Below are 19,558 nucleotides of genomic sequence, written 5' to 3'. Positions count from 1 at the left end.
TTTTTTGCTTCCAGGAATTCTTTAAAATCTGTTTGAATTTTATAATAAATTCCCCACAGTCAGTTGTTGTGTTTAAAATGTCAGGTTAAGGCTGGCTAGCTACCCAGGCTAGGGGCTCCCAGTTCCAAATTACTAAAATTTATTCGAAAATGATGTCAGATTAAAAAAAAGATACCTACCCTCAGTGGCTCTGCCTCCCTGACAGCCTCTGTCCATTTCCCTGTCTCTCTCTTTCTCTCTGTGTGTCTGTCTGTCTGCTATTTTCTCTTCACCACCAACCACCACCACCACCCCCATCCCTCCTGCGTTTGACCACCACTTCTTCCCTCACCTGGTTCAGAATGCTTAAGAGAGGAGGGCTAGGAGTCACCAGAAACAAGGACTGTGCCTAGTGCACTGTGGGGATTTGGGACAAGAGGGAGCACATGAGCTTCCTCTCCCCTCCCAAAATGATTTTAATTACCTGCACCTGCGGCATGATCTGGCGCCCAGGCCTCAGGTGAAAAAGCCAGAAATCAGAGTTGCTTGTTATCAAGGATTGGCTGTGTTAACCAGGCTTATTTAACCAGACTACCATACCGGTTTCTCACTGACTGAGATACTGGTTTATTAATTTACAGTGGAAAATACACCTTCCTTCCCTTTGAATGGACTTCTTCCTTCTCATCAGTGATTCAAGGTGCCCCTTCCCTGGTGTCTGGGATTCTGGGTGCTACTCGGGGTCATGGATTATGGCTTTCTGCCTCCATCCCTGGAACACAGTTGGTGCTTGATAAATATTTGCCAAACTGAATTGAATTTTTCCAGGGATAAGAGTTGTGTATCTTCAGCCATTTTTAGTCAAACAGGGTGCAGAGATATTTTTACCCCATGTAGTAGCTTAGTCAAATGCTGCTTCTGAGCTACAAGGATCCATGCAAACACTGTATGGCAAGATTTATGAAGTAGCCATTTGTTGGATTTTTTTTCCACACAGCTGACTTCATTATAAGGAAAATTCATCTCAGGGGATTTACCTAGCCAGATAATCACTCTACTTCATTTTGTGTTTTCTCTTTTCCTTTATGTTGGGAATGAATGCTATAAAGGATCCCACTGTGCTACAGGTAATAACAGGATATACAACTATAGACCATCCACTGTGTGTTCCTGAAATAGATTCTTCGGTAGAAAGAACAAGAGTGCTGTCATTTACTGGGTTGTATGGGAAGCAAGGATCGGAACTGAAGATGTAAAAAGACTTATGAGTCAGTGGAGTCCAATTTAGCCTTGATGGTAGTGTGAGGCACATTATTAGTTCCTTTTTCAGGGAAAATTATGTTGTTAGGGAAAGAATAGTCCTGTCCATTTGTCAGAGCCCTGATGCTAAGGTCCCTGATGATGGAGATCTGGTCTCAGGCCTCAGACCAGCTTCCCCTTCTCTTGGGCCTTCTCAGAACCTCTGCTGATGTAGACACCCCTAAAGGTTCCCAGAGCCTCCTGTTGGCTCTGTGCTCCTCTTGCCTCAGGCAGGAAGAGTTTCTGGCCTGAGGTCAAGGAGGTCTTACTCAAAGCTCTTGGCTGCCATGACACTGCTCTCTCTGAGGTCAGTGTGTCCAGGACTCTACCTTTGGCCTCTTCTCATTCTCCATGCTCTTCATGTGAATTGTATTTATTCCTGTGACTTCCCCACCACCTATATACTGGAGCCTTTGACGCTCAGTTGTAGTATATGGTCCTGACTGTGTTTAGGCATCAGTGTATTCCATGCATGAATCCTCTTCTATCCCCCATTGGACATCCCAGGTCCCTTTTCATTAGACTGCCTGTTCAATTCAACAGACATTTATTGCATATGGTTGGCAGGCATCTTCTGTAGTTGTGGAGGATACAGAGGTTCCATTCTATTTAAGTGAATGTTCTTCTATTTAATTTGCAGGGTTTCTTTATTTATATTTTTACTATCCAATAATTGCAGGAATCCCTGAAGTCTTAATTGTGAGCTACTGTTCTCTTTCTCTCCCTGCAGCCTCCCTAAGATTATTCATTAATATGGTTTCAGTTTCAGAGAGATAATTTTCAAATATGCATATCTGGTTCCAGCTGTCTTACCTGTCTCATTTAGTGGATGCACTTAGATGTCCCTTTGTCTCCTTAAAATAAACATCTGTTGTGGCTTTGGTTCCTGGATCTCTAAAATACAGAAGTGAATTGGGAGATAATTTTAGTAAGTTATGGTGTATCAATGCAATGCAGTTTTAAGCAGCTATTAAAAATGCTTACAAACAACCGTGGACAATTTCTGCTTCTCTATGCACTTTCTAAATTCTCCCAGTGAGAATCTCTTTCTTTTCTAATCAGGAAAGAAGAGAGGAAACAAGTGAGATGATCAGTTATGTCTTAACAGGGGAAGGTGGAAGAGAGGCAGTAATTTGCTCTCACCTTTGCAGCCATACCTTGCTAATCCCCAGAGATTTCTCAGATTGCCACCCCTCTGACCCTGCTTCAGTTTAGATCTCTCTTTTTCCTTCCAAGTGCCTGGCTGTGACGATATGAGATTATGATCAGCCTTAGTTTATAAACTTTCCCTGCTTCTCCAAACAAAGTACTTTTTAGACTATGAGCTGCCTGAAAAAACGACCATGTTTTATTTATTTCTGTAACCCCAAAGCACTTAACACAGTGTTTGAAGCTGTTTCAAATAGTGGAATACTATGCAGCTGTAGAAAGAAGGCGGGAGGTCTTTTTGATCTGTTATAGAACGAAAAAAGGCCAACTGCAAATCAATGTGTGTAGAATACTGCCATTTGGATAAAGAAGGGGGAAAGGAAATTTCGCTCTCTGGCAGGAAATGTAAGAAACTGAATGGCTCCGAAAAGGGAACTATGTGCTGTGGGAAGAAAGGTGGGAGGGAGACTTTTCACTGCAAATGCTTTTATACCTTTTGAGTTTTAACCCTGTTCAATGTTTTAGTAATAAAAATTTTAAAATAATAATAATAAAATTTAAAATAAAAAATATATTGAACTTATTTGGAATATCCACAGTAGGCAAATCTACAGAGACAGAAAGCAGATTGGGGTAGCCAGGGGCTAGGAGGAAGAGGGAATGGGGAGTGACTGCTTAACTGGGTATGGGCTTTCCTTTTGGAATGATAAAAACACTCCAAATCTGAATAGTGGTGATGGTTGTACAACATTATGAATGTACAAAATGCCCCTGAATTGTATACTTTAAAATGGTTAAAATGGTGAATTTTATGTTACATGAATTTTACCATAAATTTATATATATATATATATATTTTAATGAGTGAATGAATGAATCAAATGTCTAGTATATTTATACATTTATGTGAGATGGCCTTTCTGTGCAATGAAATATCTCTGCTTTGTGAAGTTTTAATGGGAAATTCCAGACTTATACAAAAGTAGAACAGTAATGAGCCCCACTTACCTACCACTTAGCTTCAACAATTAGCAACTCATGGCAAATCTAACTTCATTTATACCTGAACACTTGTCCTCTATACCTACTGGATTATTTTGAAGAAAATCTTAGATATTTCACTTTGCATCTCTAGAAGGTAAGGGTCCTTTCTTAAAAAAACTTACAATGCATTATCAACCTAAAAAAATTGTTATTTCTTAATGTCATCAAAGAACACTGTTCACAATTCCCAGATTGCCTCACAAATGTCCTCTTTAGAGCTGACTAGTTGCTTTGCGCTTTTTTTTTTTTTTTTTTTTTTTTTTTTTTAGCTTTATGCTTTTAAAGAGACCAATCTGCTTTTTCCGGAACTGACCTGATAAGTTCATTCTTAGCCATAATGAAATCTGGAGAAAGTTAAAATTTCTTATCTGAAGATGACTGTAGTTGAACAAGAAGCTATTAAAATTCCATTCCTACTCAAACATTTTCTAAAGAGTTTCCGAGGCACGCCTTTGCCCGCTGTGACCCACACAGCTATGCGGCAGTAGAAAGTCAGTCATGAAATGCCAGTGAGATGATTGAAATCCTCATTTGGGAGGCTGCAGTTTAGCATGAACCTCTTCATGCTCCCTCTTGGTTATTAGTATCTTAACAGTTCCCATCTCTATTTAATAGAGTTCTACGTGACCCTCCATGCTCTGGAGACTCCTTTGTAAATGTAATTTTTCCACGTTGTCCAAACTAGTATTATGGAGAGAGTCAGGGAAGGATGGGATACTTAAGGGTGTCACAAGTTACAGCTAACACTGTCTTAAAAGAAATTGTGAGGTTTGACTCTTTTCTTTCTCCTCCTCCACTTTTTTCTCTTTTTTATATTTATAATGCATTGATTGACCCACATAAGTACATATTTCTATATACTCTGTTTCAAGATTGATTTGATTTTTTAATTTTCCTTTCTCCCACATTTTAGTGAACCCTCTTCTTCATTCTGGGCCCATTCCCCTGGCCTGTTCTTCCATATTGCTTCCCAGACGCTCTGAGTTTTAGCATAATGTCTCTCTGGTTTATTCTTATCCTCTAATTCACCTCTCAGTTCTCCTGTACTCCTAATGCCAAGTGTTCCATACTCTCTAAAGTGACCACTAGTTTACCTGCTAGAAAATTAAGCCCAGAAGTAGGCTGGAGGACCCAGCCTCCTTCAGGGGACAGTGCCTCTATTTTTAACAACAATAGCTCAATGTGTACTTTTGTCTAATCCTCACCAGTGCCTTCAAGAGGAGATACCAATATTGCCCATTTTACAGAGGCACAGGGAAGTTGGATAATACACCTAAAGTTAATAAGTGGAAGAGCTCAGATAAAACTCCAGACAGCCTGCTCACTTAACCACTATGCTCTACTGCTTAACACTAAGAACTGACTTTTGTGGTTACAGAGAACAGTACCTCAGAGGGAGGAGAGATTCATCTGAGATCAAGCTTAAGTAGCACCTGCTTATTTCTTATAGGTCAAGGTGGCTCTGGGTAATAACACCCTTTATTTTAGCATTTCCCAGAAGTGTGTCCTCTGGAAAACAACTTAAGGTTTCATTGTCAAATTCATTTAATTTAGGAAATACAGTGCATTGTATGTACTTATTAGAGTTCCCTGAGTCTACATTGACATAGTAAAAGTTCTTAAAAAAAAAAAAAAGTAAAGAAACCTATTTCAATTTGTTTAGCCCAGTATTTCCCAAACCTGTGGAATATGGAACCTTTCCCTGCTGCGTAACACCTGTTGATATTCCATGGAAGCACTGCATTGTGAAACTTTCTGGATTGACATTAACAAGGAGCTGTTTCAGAAACTGCATTTTAATTGAAGTCTTACTGGCTTTCTTAAGAGGAGGGCACATCTGAGTTTCTAGCCTGCCATAAGCCCCTCTGACCTATTGTATCCTGGGTTTGTTTTGCATAGGGAGAGGGGATGTCATATTATGGTTGCGCTGTATGTGGGGTGGGGCAGCCCACTGGAGCAACAGGAATGAGAATGAGGCTCCCAGGCTGCATGCAGCTGGTTTGTATCAGAAGGGCCTCAAGGTGAAATTTCACCTCAGACAGTGTAGTTGGTATCCAGTGTCTCCCTCTGTAAACACCGACCTTAGATTCGGTCGATATAAGCTTCCCGACTTATTTCCATCCAATGACCCAGCTGGGTCTAAAAGTAGGATATGATGTCACCAGCTATCTTTAGTCACTCCCTAATTAATACCTGGCCAATGAATACCTGACTCTGTTCTAAATTGGGACTACATCTCATTGTCATCCCTCAACTGTGGGGAACCAAGCCAGGGGACAGGGACAGGGCTGCCAGAACTCGGGATCATCCGAGGTCTTCAGGAGTAGAGGTAGAAGTAAGAGGCAGCCCCTGGGCCTTGCTGGGAGGATGCTGGAGGAGGGAGGGCCAAGTGTGCAGAGGCAGCAGGCTAACAGGAGACTTGGGGCCCACTGGGCCTGCAAGGATTTGGGAAAGTGGCCCAACAGTCTAGGCAGCTTCTGGAAGCATGAAATAAGTCTGGCTGGGAGCCTTTACCTACACTGCCCCAGACAGCTAGGTTGGCCCCATCTTGCTGATGGAACACTCCAGTTCATTCTTTCCCAAATTTGCCTTTCGTAAGAATCACTCCAGGCACTTATTAAGCATGCAGATTTCCATACCCCACCCCAGAAATGCTAAACTGGTCTGTTTAATAAATGCTCTGAGTGATCAATATGATGAGGCAAGTTTGGGAAACACTGCTCTAGTTGTTCAAGGGATCTTAGTAGTAATGAGCTCAGCCCATTCCTCCAAGCGCTTTTATATCCTGGTAAGGAGGAACAGAACATGCCTCCCCAAAATATGCCACTTGGACGTGTGGGTTATTTCCAGCTGAAGACAATCAAGGTCCCACAGACTCAGAGCTGTTTACCATCCCTTACCTGACTAAAAGAATTTAGATAGAGGGCATGTGCCAGGAAGAGAGCTAATACCAAAGATAACTTTTTATAACAGAAGGACTTAACTGCGTGGCATGGCAAACATTTGTTTACAAAACATTTGCTCTTCTCATCTTCCTGTGACTTGTCTTCCTCCCCTTTGAAGCCCCTGTCTCCTGCCCCCTGCCCCCTTCTCCTTAGCTTGTAAGCCTCAATTGCTTGACTGTCTTTGGGTCTCATGTCTCTGGGGCTCCCATACGTATGAAATTTGTCTTTCTCCTGTTCATCTGTCTTATGTCAACTTAAATATTAAACCAGCCAATGAACCTAGAAGGGTAGAAGGAAAAAACTTTCTGCCCCTACACTGTCAGTTCGTTTTTTGGCCTTGGGATTCTACAAGGGTCTTGTGTTCTCTCAGAGATGGCAAGGACTTCTCCTCCTCATCTTCATCATCTTCAAGGTCTTTGGACATCTAGCCCCTCTGGCTGAGGCCAGGTCATAGCCTGTTGTTGGGCCACAGCTACAATAAGTTTGTATATTTTCTCCCTTTTCTTGGGTCAGCATTCCCCTTCTTGTTTTAGTAAGAATTAATTTTAGATGGTTTGGTAGGCTATTGGTGCCCATTTGGTGCCTTTTATATTAAACATCATCTTTTATATTATCTCCTCTAATTAGCCAAGGGTATTTATGGAACACATACTATGAGCAGAACTAGGAATAAAAAGTAAATTAAACATGTCCCTACTTTCTGGGCATTGAAAAACTTGTTTGGACTTGGGATAAAAAACAAGCTCTGGAGATGGATGGTGGTGATGGTTGTATAGCAATGTGAATGTACTTAATTCCGCTGAACTGTACCCTTAAAAGTTATGAAAATGCTACAGTGAAGTATCACTTCACACTGGTCAGAAGGCTATCATCAAAAAATCTACAAATAATAAATGCTGGAGAGGGTGTGGCAAAAAGGGAACCCTCCTACACTACTGGTGGAAATGTAAGTTGGTGCAGCCGCTATGGGAAACATTTTGGAGTTTCCTTAAAAAACTAGAAATAGAGTTAATAGAGTTGCCATATGATCCAGCAACCCCGCTCTTGGGCATATATCTGGAAAAGATAAAAACTCTAATTTGAAAAGATACATGTGAAAAAAAGAAAGAAAGAAAAGATACATGCACCCCAGTGTTCATAGTAGCACTGCTTACAATAGCCAAGACATGGAAACAACCTAAATGTCCATTGACAGATGAATGGATAAAGAAGATATAGTATATATAGTGTATATATATATATACAGTGGAATAAAAAGAATGAAATATTGCCATTTGCAGCAACATGGACGGACCTAGAGATCATCATACTAAGTGAAGTCAGTCAGACAAAGACAGACAAATAGTATATGATATAAATTATATGTGGACTCTAAAAAATAGTACAAATGAGCTTATTTACAAAACAGACTCACAGACAGAGAAAATAAACTCATGGTTACCAATGGGGAAGGAGGAGGGAGGGATAAATTAGAAGTATTGGATTAACAGATACACCTACCATATATAAAATACATAAATGACAAGGATTTGCTGTATAGCACAGGGAACTATAGTCAATATTTTGTAATAACCCATAATAGGATAGAATTTTAAAAAGAATCATATATATATATATCTCCGAATCATTTTGTACACCTGAAACTAACACAATATTGTAAATCAACTGTATTTCAATTAAAAGTTATGAAAATGATACATTTTATGGTATGTATATTTTACCACAATTGGAGAAAAAACTTGTTCAGGCAACTGTACCCAAAAACCAGTTGAGGAGGACATTTACAAAGTGATAAACCAGCAAATGTAAAGGTTCACATGAATTTAAAGGGATACTTGAGTAAAGTAGACCAAGCACTCAGACAGCTTTTGTGCTAGTTTTGAGGAAGGTAAAGAACTGGTGGACTGGAGAATTATGAAGATGAAAGAGATGGTGCGTACAAAGAGCCTGATAGAGCATAGCCAACAGAAAGCAAGTTTCTAAAGGGAAGGGTCTGTTAAAGAGGCAGCCCTCACCACTGACCCACCTGAGCATGGAAAGTGTTTGCTGGGGAATGAGACGATGAGGAATCGTGAAGGAAATAGTGAAAAGAGAAGTCTGTGTAGGTGGCTGGTGACTGTGAGGGATCAACCTGCTTCTTGCTTTGAGAAAGCAAGAGAGGTATTGTCTTAATTCAAAGTGATTTTCTGCTAAGTATTCTGGTATCATTACTGTGAAGTTACCGAAAGGAAACTCTTGGAGACCCCTGAGGGGTGAGCTGTTGGAGAGATGGTTAGAAATGACCAGGAAAGGTGTACTCATTCCTCGGCCCACTGCCAGATCAAGCATCACTGCCTTGTGCAGGAGCTGGAAAAGAGCTGGAGGAGAAGCCAGCTCTAACTGAGGAGCCCAGCGTAGTCAAGGGATTTGTGGAACAGACAGAGCCAGAAACCTGCTGGGCAGCTGATGTGAAACAGGTGGCTTTCAGGAGAGGTGTTATTCACCACGAGGACCGAGGTTTGTAAGGGAACCTCACTTAGAACAACGGATGGATGAGCTGAGCCTTACTAGAGGCAGAGATGCTGGGAACCAGAGCCACTGCGGCCTCCCAGATGGGGCTGGGGAAGAGAGTAGGAGTGGGGCTTGTCTGATAAGCTAAGCATGCCAGCTGAGCCATCTGGGGCAGGTCTGGCGCGTAGTAGGCATTCAGTAAATATTTGCTACATTGAAAGGAATTGAAAACCCACTTGTTTCTATTCTGCATTATTTGTTATTGTTTGTTTGTTTTTGTTATGCTCTTAGTTTTCTGGTAAAGAGTTATTACATTTTTTAAAAAAAGAGATGATATTTGATTCAGCTAAATCAAGCTAAAAGGGGATAGATCCACACCTAGAACACAATGGCCCCCTGATTGCTGCTAATGGCCACTCTTTCATCTTCATAGCATCCCTTCCTCCCCTGTGCCTGCCTTCCTCCCACCTCTGCTGCTTCGACACAGATACTGTCTTGCTAATGGCTCACACGTCTTTCTTCTGAGCTGTATGTCGCCATTGCTGACTGCTTCCTGGACATCTCTTGTTTGTTCTTCAGTATTCTGCATCTCAGAATACTGCACTCACCATTTCTCCTCTCTGATTTTCTGCTGCTCCTCTCCCTCAGAGATTCCCCGTGTCCTTGAGATGCGTGATCATGTGCACAACAGCTCCACTTGGAAACCTCAGTGCCACATGTGACTCCACCATCTTTTTAATTCATCCTCAGTCTTGTTGAGTCTACCTCAGACATGGCTCTGGAATCTCGCCTCACCCGTCTGGGCCTGCCCCACCCCAGCCATTCCGGATGTACAAACAGGCACCTATCGGCTCCGTTGCTGCTGCCAATCAGAGGCAATTCATGCGTACAACCCCAGTGCCTCAGAGAGATCTAGCAGGCTTCACAATTCATTCCTTCTGCCCTGTGTTCAGAGGAGGTACTGCACCCCCTTGGCCTCACAAATTTCTTGGGTTTCTTAGTTCCCCTCCAGAGTCCTACGTTTCAAGAAGGCCTGGCCAATGAGCTAGGGAGGGTGTGCTCCTTTTTGTTCCTACCAGTTTCCAAGCTCGTGGGGCTCTGGGTCTCACATCCACTTCTTTTTGGACATTGAGGCTTAGAGCAGTAGCTTGCAACCTTGGCTGCACAGTGGAACCACCTGGGGAGTTTAAATCATTCTTTCTGGAGGTAGCACCCCTGCACTGGCATTTTGTCATAGCTTTCTAGGTAGATTTTAATCCTTAGCCAAGGTTGCAAATGACTAGTTTAAAGTATCCATTTCCACTCTCTCTGCCTTGAGTTCTCAGAATTGTGCCTACTCTCCAGCTTTCTGGGACTGGCCCTTCCAAGTTCTTCTCCAGGATTAGGTTAACTTAAAATGACTCTACTACATCCTTGACTATTTTTCATCCAACAACTCAGCCATCTATTCTTTACTTGGCACTGGGAAACATATAAAGCTTCATCTTATAGTGGGCATCAATTATTTTTGGCCATCATCTTGTATTCATTTACTTTGATTTTCCCAAGCCTTGATTTTCCTGTGGGTGTCTGCTCCAGTCCTACACCCAGTCCATGGTCTTCTGTGTTAAGCTGCCTCCACACCTCACTCCAGGGCTGCAGATGATCTAGACTAAGCCAATAAGGGCATTTCATCCCCCTGGCCACAGTGATGGGTCCCTCTGCTCAGGGATGTGTCCATGCCCCAAGGCAGGCCAGTCAGACACAGTATAACTCAATTCTGGGACTTTTATTTAAATTGTTTGGGAATTTGCTCATTTCTCGCTACATATGAACGTGAGACTAAAGCTTGTCTGAAGATGGAGCCCAAACAGAGCAAGGAATACCCAGGGAGAGACCCTGCCCCTGAAGAACACTGTCTAGTGGAGTAGACTCACCTGCTGACACATCCCAAAGGAGCAGTAAAGGGGTAATCAGTGAGCTAGCTCAGGGCAGCAGAGCAGCATAACCCGGATATCCCTGGGAGGCCCTTGCAGCTGGCTGAGCTGCCCCACATGGTCATTTCCAGTTTTGCTTCTTGTAGTTAAATTCTGCTGGGAGGCAGCCAGGGAGGCGCAGCCTCTCCTTAAGGCTGTTGGATTGTTTGATGATTGACCCCTCTCCCCAGCAGCATTGAAGGAGATCCCCAGTTCCTCCCTCATAATTCAGGCTCCCATCCCTTCCTGGAGGCTGATCAAGACACTTCCTCTCCTTTTCTGGCCTTGGCTGAAACCTTGCTTAGATCCTCCTATCAAACTTCTCTTGCTTCCAGTCTCTGTCTCTCTAGCCCATCCTCCCTACTGCTACCAGAGGATATAAGATGCTAATCTAATCATACCATCCTCCTACTTCAAAGCTTTCACTTGCTCCCTGTGGCCCTCAGAATCAAGTCCAAACTCATTAACATGCCCAAGGGGTCCTTCACAATGTGGTACCAACTTACCTCTCATGCCCAACCACTTCCCATCACACACTATTGAGCTAACCACGTGGACATTCCCTGTCATTCCCTACATGCGTCATGCCCTTTAATCCACCATGCTTTAGCATGTGCTGGTCTATTTGCAGGAACTGGCCCTCTCTCCCATACATCCTTTAAGATCCAGCTGAGATGTCCCCTTTTTGAAGCCTTCCCCAGGTAAAGTCAGTATCGCATGGAACTTATTCATAGCTTGGTTACATCATATTTTGTTTATTAGGTTGTTTGAGGACATAGATTGGCTCAGAATAGGTGCTCAGTGAAGGTTAAATGAATGAATGAATGAAAGCTTTCAGAATCCCTGGAGGCATCTAGGACAGATAGACTTAAGAGACCCTGGATGGGAAGCATAGAGGGATGTTAGGAGCAATTTAGAGCTTGCCTCTCTAAGAGCAGACCCTTGGCTGGATTGGAAACAGAGGGGTTGGGGGTGGCATCTTAAAGAGATGGCCCGTGGTCTTCTCTGACCCTCAGGTGCCCTGTAGAGAAATCCCGGAGCTATGAAGAACTTTGGACACAGGTTGGCAAAATGTTACCAGGCAGAAAGTGCATAGGCTGTTTCCATACAGTTTCAGAATCCTCAGACAGACTCTACTAAATTTTAAATTACAAACTATATAAATACCATAACAGTATTAATTCAGTCATAATAAAGAATGAGAATTTCACCCCAGTTCCGCCATTATAGCCAGTAGTAATAAAAATACTTGCAGTTTATTAAGAATGTACTATACCAGGGACTGAGCTAAGCACATTACATGTTTTCCCATTTCATCTTCCTCACGGTCCAGTGAGATATCCCCATTTTACAGATGAGAGAACTGAGGCTCAGAGAGGTTAAAAATCTTGCCCAACATCACAGAGTTAGTCAGTGGCAGAGCTAAGGCATGTCTGACTCCAATGTTTGTGTTTTACCCTATATTCCTTCTTCTGTCCCAACAAATCAAATTTTTCATTTTCTATACTCCAGACCTGTCCATGCATACTAGTAGTTTTTACCTAATTATAGTCACAGTACAAAGAGTATAATAACATAGATTATTTTCTGAATTTATATGATAATACATACCCTACCCAACTCATCACCAAGTCCTGTTGAGTCTACCTCCAAAATGCGTCTCTAACTTGTAATTCGCTTCCTTTCATCTCTGCCCTTATCTTTTGTCTGGGCATCTGCTAGAGCCTCTTAACTGGTCTCCATATTTTTGCTCTTGTCTCTTTCTTATCTCTTCTCCTCCCAGTAGCCAGAGTGATCTTTAAAAAATGTAAACCAGATCCTGGCATTCCCCAACCTCTCAGTGCATTTGGATAAATCCCAAATCCTTAACCCCAACTCAGGGCCCTGTAGGCCTTGCCCACCTCATCACATGCCTTGCTAACCTCACTGCATTCTAACCACACTAACCTTCAGTTCCTCAAAACTTCCCAGTTCTCCGCCACCTTAGTGCCTCTGCAGTTTCCTCTCCTTGGGACCTCTTCCCTACACGCTCTCCCTGGCCTCTTTTCTTCAGGCCTGACCACCCCTTTCAACCTACATTAGGACCCTCTTATGCACACAGATCACAGTTTATATATTTGTGTGAGTGTTTAATTAATATTTTCCTACCCACTCTTATAGTTCCATGATGGACAGACTGCCTCTCTTTTGCTGAACACTTGTCCCTAATGTGCAGCATAGTACCAGATACAAAGGAGATGATCAATATTTGTTTAAAGAAGAAATATTTTTCTATGTTACTATATAATCTTGAAAAACATAACCTAATAGCTACATAATACTTGATAGTTATCCATTTAATTAATGGCTTTAATAAGACACTTATTTCATATGCAGTTGAGAGAACTGACCTTTTATGGTTAGAAGAAAAAAAGTTCGAGTCCCTAGATCAGCAATATTAGAAACCTGAACACCCTAGTAATATTACGTATGTACATAGTGAGCCTAATTTTGCTGTTGAAAGAAAATAAACTATGGATTATAGGTTTTGAAATCAATTTAGTGGCTTGTGAGCAGCATTACTTTTAAAACTAGAACAGAAAGGAGAATGAATGCTTTGCAGGTGAGAAGAATTGTATAACTTTCATTTGTTTATATATATATAATTTTTGTTTCCATTTTGTATGTCATTGATTTTAACTGTAGATAAAGATTTTTTTGTATAGATTTAACTGTAGATAAAGTTGAAGTATGCGCTGGGTCACAGTGTAAAATCGATTTCTTATTATGGGTTACAGTTTAAAAAAATGGAAAAGCAAGGATTTTAAGGGCTTGCTTTTGGAATTATACAAACAATTTCAAGCCCCTGGCATCACCTGATGAGTTACTTGTTCAGTGTTCCACATGTTTACCTTTCTGTCATGGCCAATGATTAGATTGCTTGGAGGATTTTGGTGTGCAGGGAACTCCCAGGGCTACTTTGTTTTTTAATAAACTTTTTTATTTGGGACCAGTGTTAGATTTACAGAAAAGTTGCAAAAATTGTACAGATTGTTCCTGACTACCCTCACCCAGTTTCCCCCATCATTAACATCTTACATTACTACAGAACACATGGCATAAGTAAGGAACCAACACTGGTTCTTTACTCGTAACTAAACTCCAGAATTTATTTGTGTTTCACAGGTTTTTCTTCTTTCTCTTCCAGGATCCCATATGCATTGTCATCATCTCATCTTAGTCTCCACTGGTCTGTGACGGTTTCTCTGTCTTTCCTTGCTTGTCATGACCTTGACAGTTCGGAGGAGTACTGATCAGGTATTTTGTAGAATGTCCCTGCATGTGGATTTGTCTCGTATGTTTCTTATGATTAGACTGGGTTATGGGCTTAGGGGAAAAATAACATACAGGTGAAGTACACTTCTCATCACATCCTATCGGAGGGTATGTGGTACCAACATGGCTTATCACTGGTGATGTTAACCCTGATCACTTGGTCAAGCTGATGTCGGCCAGGTTTCTCCACTGTCAAGTGACTGTTTTTCCCTTTCCATTCTCTATTGTTTAGAAGCTAATCACTAAGACACTAAGGCCAGCCTACTCTCGAAGAGGTGGGGAAGAGGGGATAGGTGTTAAACTCCACCTCCTGGAGGGGAGAGTGTCCACACATATTATCTGGGATTCTTCTGTAGGCGAGATTTGTTTCTTTCCCCCTTATTTAATAATTTATCTCAGTATGGACTCATATATTTATTTTATATTTTGTATTCTGTATTTTATATTTGTATTTATATTTGTATTTTATATTCTGTACAATATTATTTATTGTGTTGCTCAAATTGTAAAGCTTTGGCCACTGGGAGCCCTTTCAGTTAGCTCCAGTGTCCCTTCAATGTGCCCCTATCCTTTCTTTTTTTCCGAGTACCTCCTTACTTTTGGTACTACAAGGTGCTTTATGCTGTTCTTGTATTTTCCCTGCCCCAGATTAAAATCAGCCATTTCTCCAGGAGCTTGCATTTGAGAGACAAGAAGCCAGAGATGTAGAATGTCACCCTCTTAGGTGCCGAGGGTGGGCTGCTTGGGAGAATTTGTTGACAGTACAGAGGAAAGGCATACGTCGAGCCACTCCCTGTTCCTTAGTTTCTCAGGCTCGTATGGCTCTCTGGTGAGCCACCCACTGTTATCTGATCTGCCCCTGTTAAAGCACAGAATGTCCCTCACACCAACTATCCTTGCCTTCTGATCAGACTCTGGAGCCTCTTCCGCCCACATTAGAATGACAGGAATTCCAGGTCCCTGAGGTTGTGCTGGTCGAGGTCTGGCCTCCCAGACTTCTGCAGGCATCTCTGCCCTGCTTGTTCACAACTCTGGATCTAACCAAACGCCAGTTTTTCTTTCCCCAAGGCTGTTGTTTCAAATTTGGCTCCTCTCTCTCATGCATGTTCAGTAGGTACCCTCGCTTCCTTTAGAAAAAGGAGCCCACCAGGCAAGTGTTCCCTCGACCTCTCACCTTCCGCTCTAGACACTCCTCCCCTCTCCAAGGCCACCTCCTGTCCCAGGGACTGGACCCCATCCTTTCCTGCTCTCCCCAGGACCTTCCCTTCTCTCTCATATCTTCAGTCTTGTCCCCCTTCACTGGCTTATCTTGCTCAGCCTAAAAGGATACTCAAGTCTTTTGGCCTAAAAAGACTTGGCCTCATCTCACCCTGCAGCCAGCATGGAATCTCTTCCCTTGACTTCGGGACTCTTGAAAGGAGAGACTTCACCAATCATTTCCTTTGACAACAGGGGCCATGGGACCATGTTGATGGGAAATTTTCCGCAGAGAAAGGATGACTGTATTGGCTTCGATGGAGGGAGGAGGCGCTACTACGGAAATTAAGTGGCTCCTCTTTAGGGGAGATTCGAATATGATGAAATTCTGCTGGTAAGGGCTACTCTGGAAGCTTAGACAAGACTCTGGCTGTCTAGGAAAGCTCCTGAGGGATGGCACCCGACCTGGGCCTGGAGTTGGGGTTGAAGGAGAGGAATGGAGGCCACCCTCCCAGGGATGGCAGCCCAAAATTGGTGGAAAGGAGGGGCAACCATTTCCAAATCTTGTTTGATTTTCTCTCCCCATAGGGAAGCCTTTGCCCAAAGTGACAGCCACTTTAGTCATGGCGTATTTAACTTCACGTGGGCTCATACCTTCAGCATTGCTCTTGCTTTCCGCTGACTGTGTGAAGCGGCCCAAGTGACTCACCAGCCCCACTTGGCCTTGCTACATCTTCCCAAGGTAACTTGGGTGTGCCCTTTCCCTCAGAGGAGCAAAAGCAACCTCTCGTTCAGCGTTTGGGACACTACTTGGCCCAACTGCACTGTGAACCTATCTTCTGGTGCCCCTATTCCAGCCAAGCTGGCTTCTGCCATTTATTCCCCTCCCTTTGACACGGCCAGGAACCCCTACCCCCATCTTCACCTGGTTTTTGGAATTCAGCTTGTGATAAGTTTTCTCCAGGGCCAAATGTTTATCCAGTACTGACTCTAGACAAACTGAACCTGTGCTTACAGACTCTGGCCAATTCCATGTATCTGTGGCCTGGCCTATTTGCTAATTCATTCATTCAACAAATATTAATGGAGGAATTTCAGGCACAGTTCTAGGCATCAGAGATACAACTATGGGCTTCATAGAGTGTGCATATATGCCTGGGAGACATATTAAATTAGTAATTTCACAAGTATATATCACGAACAATATGGGTAATGAAAAAAAAAAGTTCACAGCCTTGTCTAGGGCATCAGGTAAAGGTTCCACAAGGAAGGGACAGTTTAACTGAGATCTGAAAATGAGCACGAATTGACTAGGCAAGGGGGCTGGGATGTCAGAGACAAGAGAGGAGAAAATCTTCCCAGACTGAGAGAATAACATGGGCTGAAGGATGGGTGGCCAGTTGGCTCGAGTGTAGAAAGCAAGGAGAGTGAATAAGAGAAGAAAAGGCTCGAGAGGGCAAAGGAGACACAGTGCGGCTGGGCCCTGTAGGCATGTTCAGTAGCTTGTCTTCATCCCAGGGACAGCAGGAAGGAAGCCATGGGGGGATTTTAGGAAGAGTGATGTGATCAGGTTTGTAATTGAGAAAATTACTCACAGGGGGTCGGTAGACTTGAGGGTTAGCAGGTAAAGTTGTTGCCCCAGGAGAGATGAGGTTAGGGTTGGGGTGGTGGCCCTGCTCCATATGCTTGTTCATTGATTCTTTTACTGTCCTGAGTGAAAAAAAATACCGCCCAGGTTCATGTGGGCAGAATGTTATCAGGAGAAAATGATCCTATGAAAGGCCCAGAGCAGGGATGAAGGTTAGGTGAGTCCCCGTGCCAGCCTTTGGTAGGGAATGGGGACCTGATATGTGGACAGCGGATGAAGAGACTGCTCTTCTTTAAGCTCCATTTTTGCCGTTTCAATTTCTCTATCTCTAAGCCAAGCTTTAATAAGCCTCTTGAAAAGAGATTACCCTCCAGTTGGGAAACCCCATCCCATCTTCACCCAGGGAAGGGCCCAGAACACCTGCTTCGGCTGTAGGAGCCTCCCTGCCACATTGGCTTCCGGAATTTCTCGGTGTTGGGTACCCTGAGCCACCCAGCCTGGCAATGGACGGCAAGATTAAAGGGGGCTTCAAGGAGGGGCATGGCCATGCCCATCTCACATTCTAAAGACCTTGAGCTCAGATCTGAATGTGTGACCTTGGGCAAATCACTTCCTCTCCTGGGGCCTCATTCCTGCATCTAAACCTAAGGGTCGCCCCAAGTCCCCTCCAGCTGTAAGCGCGACTCTTAGTCCCGCAAGCTGGATGCTGGCTCGCGGCACTGCGCCAAGCCCTGGGTGGGCATAGGGCGGGGGGGCGCGCCAACGCCGAATCCCAAAGGGAAGCGGGCAGCCCGGGAGGCGGGTGGCTACCGCGCGGCGGCGCCGGGGTACGCAGCACACACGGCCGCGCCCCCCGCCCCTTGGCTGGGCGCCGCTGCCCGGGGGCCACGAGGTTACGTAAGGAGCCAGGCGGGGGGAGCGGGGCGGGGCGGGAGCCGCCCGAGCACGGCCGCCCAGCCCCCGCCCGCCCGCGCCTGGTGGCGGCGGCGGTGGCGGCGGCGGTAGCGGCAGCGGCAGCCGCGCAGCCCCGCGGAATGGAGCGGCGCCGGGACTGAGCCGGGCGCGCACGGGCCACCGCATGTGTCGCGCCGGGAGCCGCTGCAGAGCGGGCGGAGAGCGAGCGCTAGAGGCCCCGTCGGAGCGGCCGCCGGAGCAGCGCCGGAGATGGGGTGAGTGAGCCCGCGCCGCGCGCAACCCCAGAGGAGCTGCGGGGCCGAGGCTCGCTTCCCCCGGCTCCGAGCCCCCAGGCTGGCCGGCCCCTACTCCCCGCGCCGGGAGTCTGGAGCCAGCGCGCAGCCGGTGCCTGAGGGACTGGGGCCACCCGACCCTGCGCCCTCCGCCCCGGCGCGCGGGCAGCTGGCAGGGGCACCCCGGCCTGGGCGCGGACTAGCCCCGCGCCTGTGGCCCTTCCCCTCCGAGGCAGCCCGGGCGCGGGGGCACCGCGCGGGTACAGGCACCCTGGCCGGCCTCGGTGTTTCAGCCATTCCGCGGTCCGCTCGCTCCGGGCGCGATCAACTCCAGGGCCTGTGTTTGTGAGTCTAAGAAGCAGTTTGTCTTTCTCCACAATTGGGTTTATTACCAACAAAATGGAAATCAAAGTTTTCCTGGAAAGGGAACACACCAAATAATAATAACCCCCAGCGTAGGAACAGTGGACTTTGAGTCTGCTTTGAGATGGCTGAGGGTGATGGAAGTCTGTAAGGAGTCGAGGTAAGGCTCCAGTCTTTGAAATAGCTGAGTGGATGCTCAGGAGAGAAGTTGAAGTACTCTGTCGAAGTGACTAATGCTTCTTTGTACATAAAGTAATTTAAAAAGCAGGATTGATTTCTCCTTGGCGTCTCTGTGAGCAGTAGGCGCTGTGAGTCAGGGAGCCTGCTGTGCTAATAACACAATTAACTCCTTACATCTGCTCACCCGATGTGAACACATGTTGATGATGTGCTGTCCATACTCAGGAAACAGTTATTATGCCCATTTTACAGATGAGGAAACCGAGGTTTGAAGTGGTTGGTTTGACTTCTCCCAGGTTGGGCAGCTGATGAGCGTTTGTAGAAGGACCCTGCCCTGATGGGCAGAGTGAAAGCCACAGCCTGACAGTGGGCATGGGGGCAGGGGTGGATAAGTGAACCAGAGTTCCTGAATCTGTGTCCTCTGCTGCTGAGCTTTGTGTCCTTCAAACAGTCCTTCTCATGACCCAAAGACTTCTGCTGGGTGGGTCTAGAGATCTTGCTTTTCTGTATGGGATTGGTGAGAAGTGGAAAGGGGAAAGACTGTCCCTGGTGGCATGGGTCCTTGGCTTTACTGCACCTCATTCCAGGTAAGTTTCTGGAGTAATTTTATTCAGTGAATTTTATCTATGGGGTCTGTCAAGTGTTTGGAGGAACCAGAGGCAAGCCAAGAGGAATTTTTAGAAGGGAGGTGTGAGAACTTCAGACCAACATGAGCGGGGAGAGGGGGTGGTTGGAACACGACAGAGATGGGCCAGGAGACTTGCTTAAGACATAGGTGTCAATCTAGATTTCACACATACAGAAACTGTGAGTGATTTTACCAAAGGCACCATGGCTAGGAAGCAGTTTTTCTGTAACCTTTTCAGT

At 44.7% G+C, this 19,558-nt stretch overlaps 1 protein-coding gene across 3 annotated transcripts in view; it reads left to right on the top strand.

Moving 5' to 3' along the window:
• The window catches only part of HOMER2 (homer scaffold protein 2), a 112,956-nt gene that overhangs the window by 12,803 nt on the left and 80,595 nt on the right, over positions 1-19,558 (top strand). For 2 of the 3 annotated variants that reach the window (XM_064480636.1, XM_064480637.1), the window contains exon 2: positions 14,049-14,158. Coding sequence is in view for 1 of the 3 variants with exons in the window: in XM_031440653.2 (XP_031296513.1) it covers positions 18,126-18,130 (5 nt within the window). In the remaining 2 variants the exon portion in view is untranslated. Of the gene's footprint in view, positions 1-14,048; positions 14,159-17,966; positions 18,131-19,558 lie in introns of those variants that run through there. The other variant, XM_031440653.2, reaches the window with a different exon arrangement.

The sequence above is a fragment of the Camelus dromedarius genome, chromosome 29 (assembly GCF_036321535.1).
Source record: "Camelus dromedarius isolate mCamDro1 chromosome 29, mCamDro1.pat, whole genome shotgun sequence".
Taxonomy (NCBI): domain Eukaryota; kingdom Metazoa; phylum Chordata; class Mammalia; order Artiodactyla; family Camelidae; genus Camelus; species Camelus dromedarius.
The sequence above is the reverse complement of the archived record's forward strand: the minus strand, read 5'-3'. Positions and strand labels throughout refer to the sequence as shown.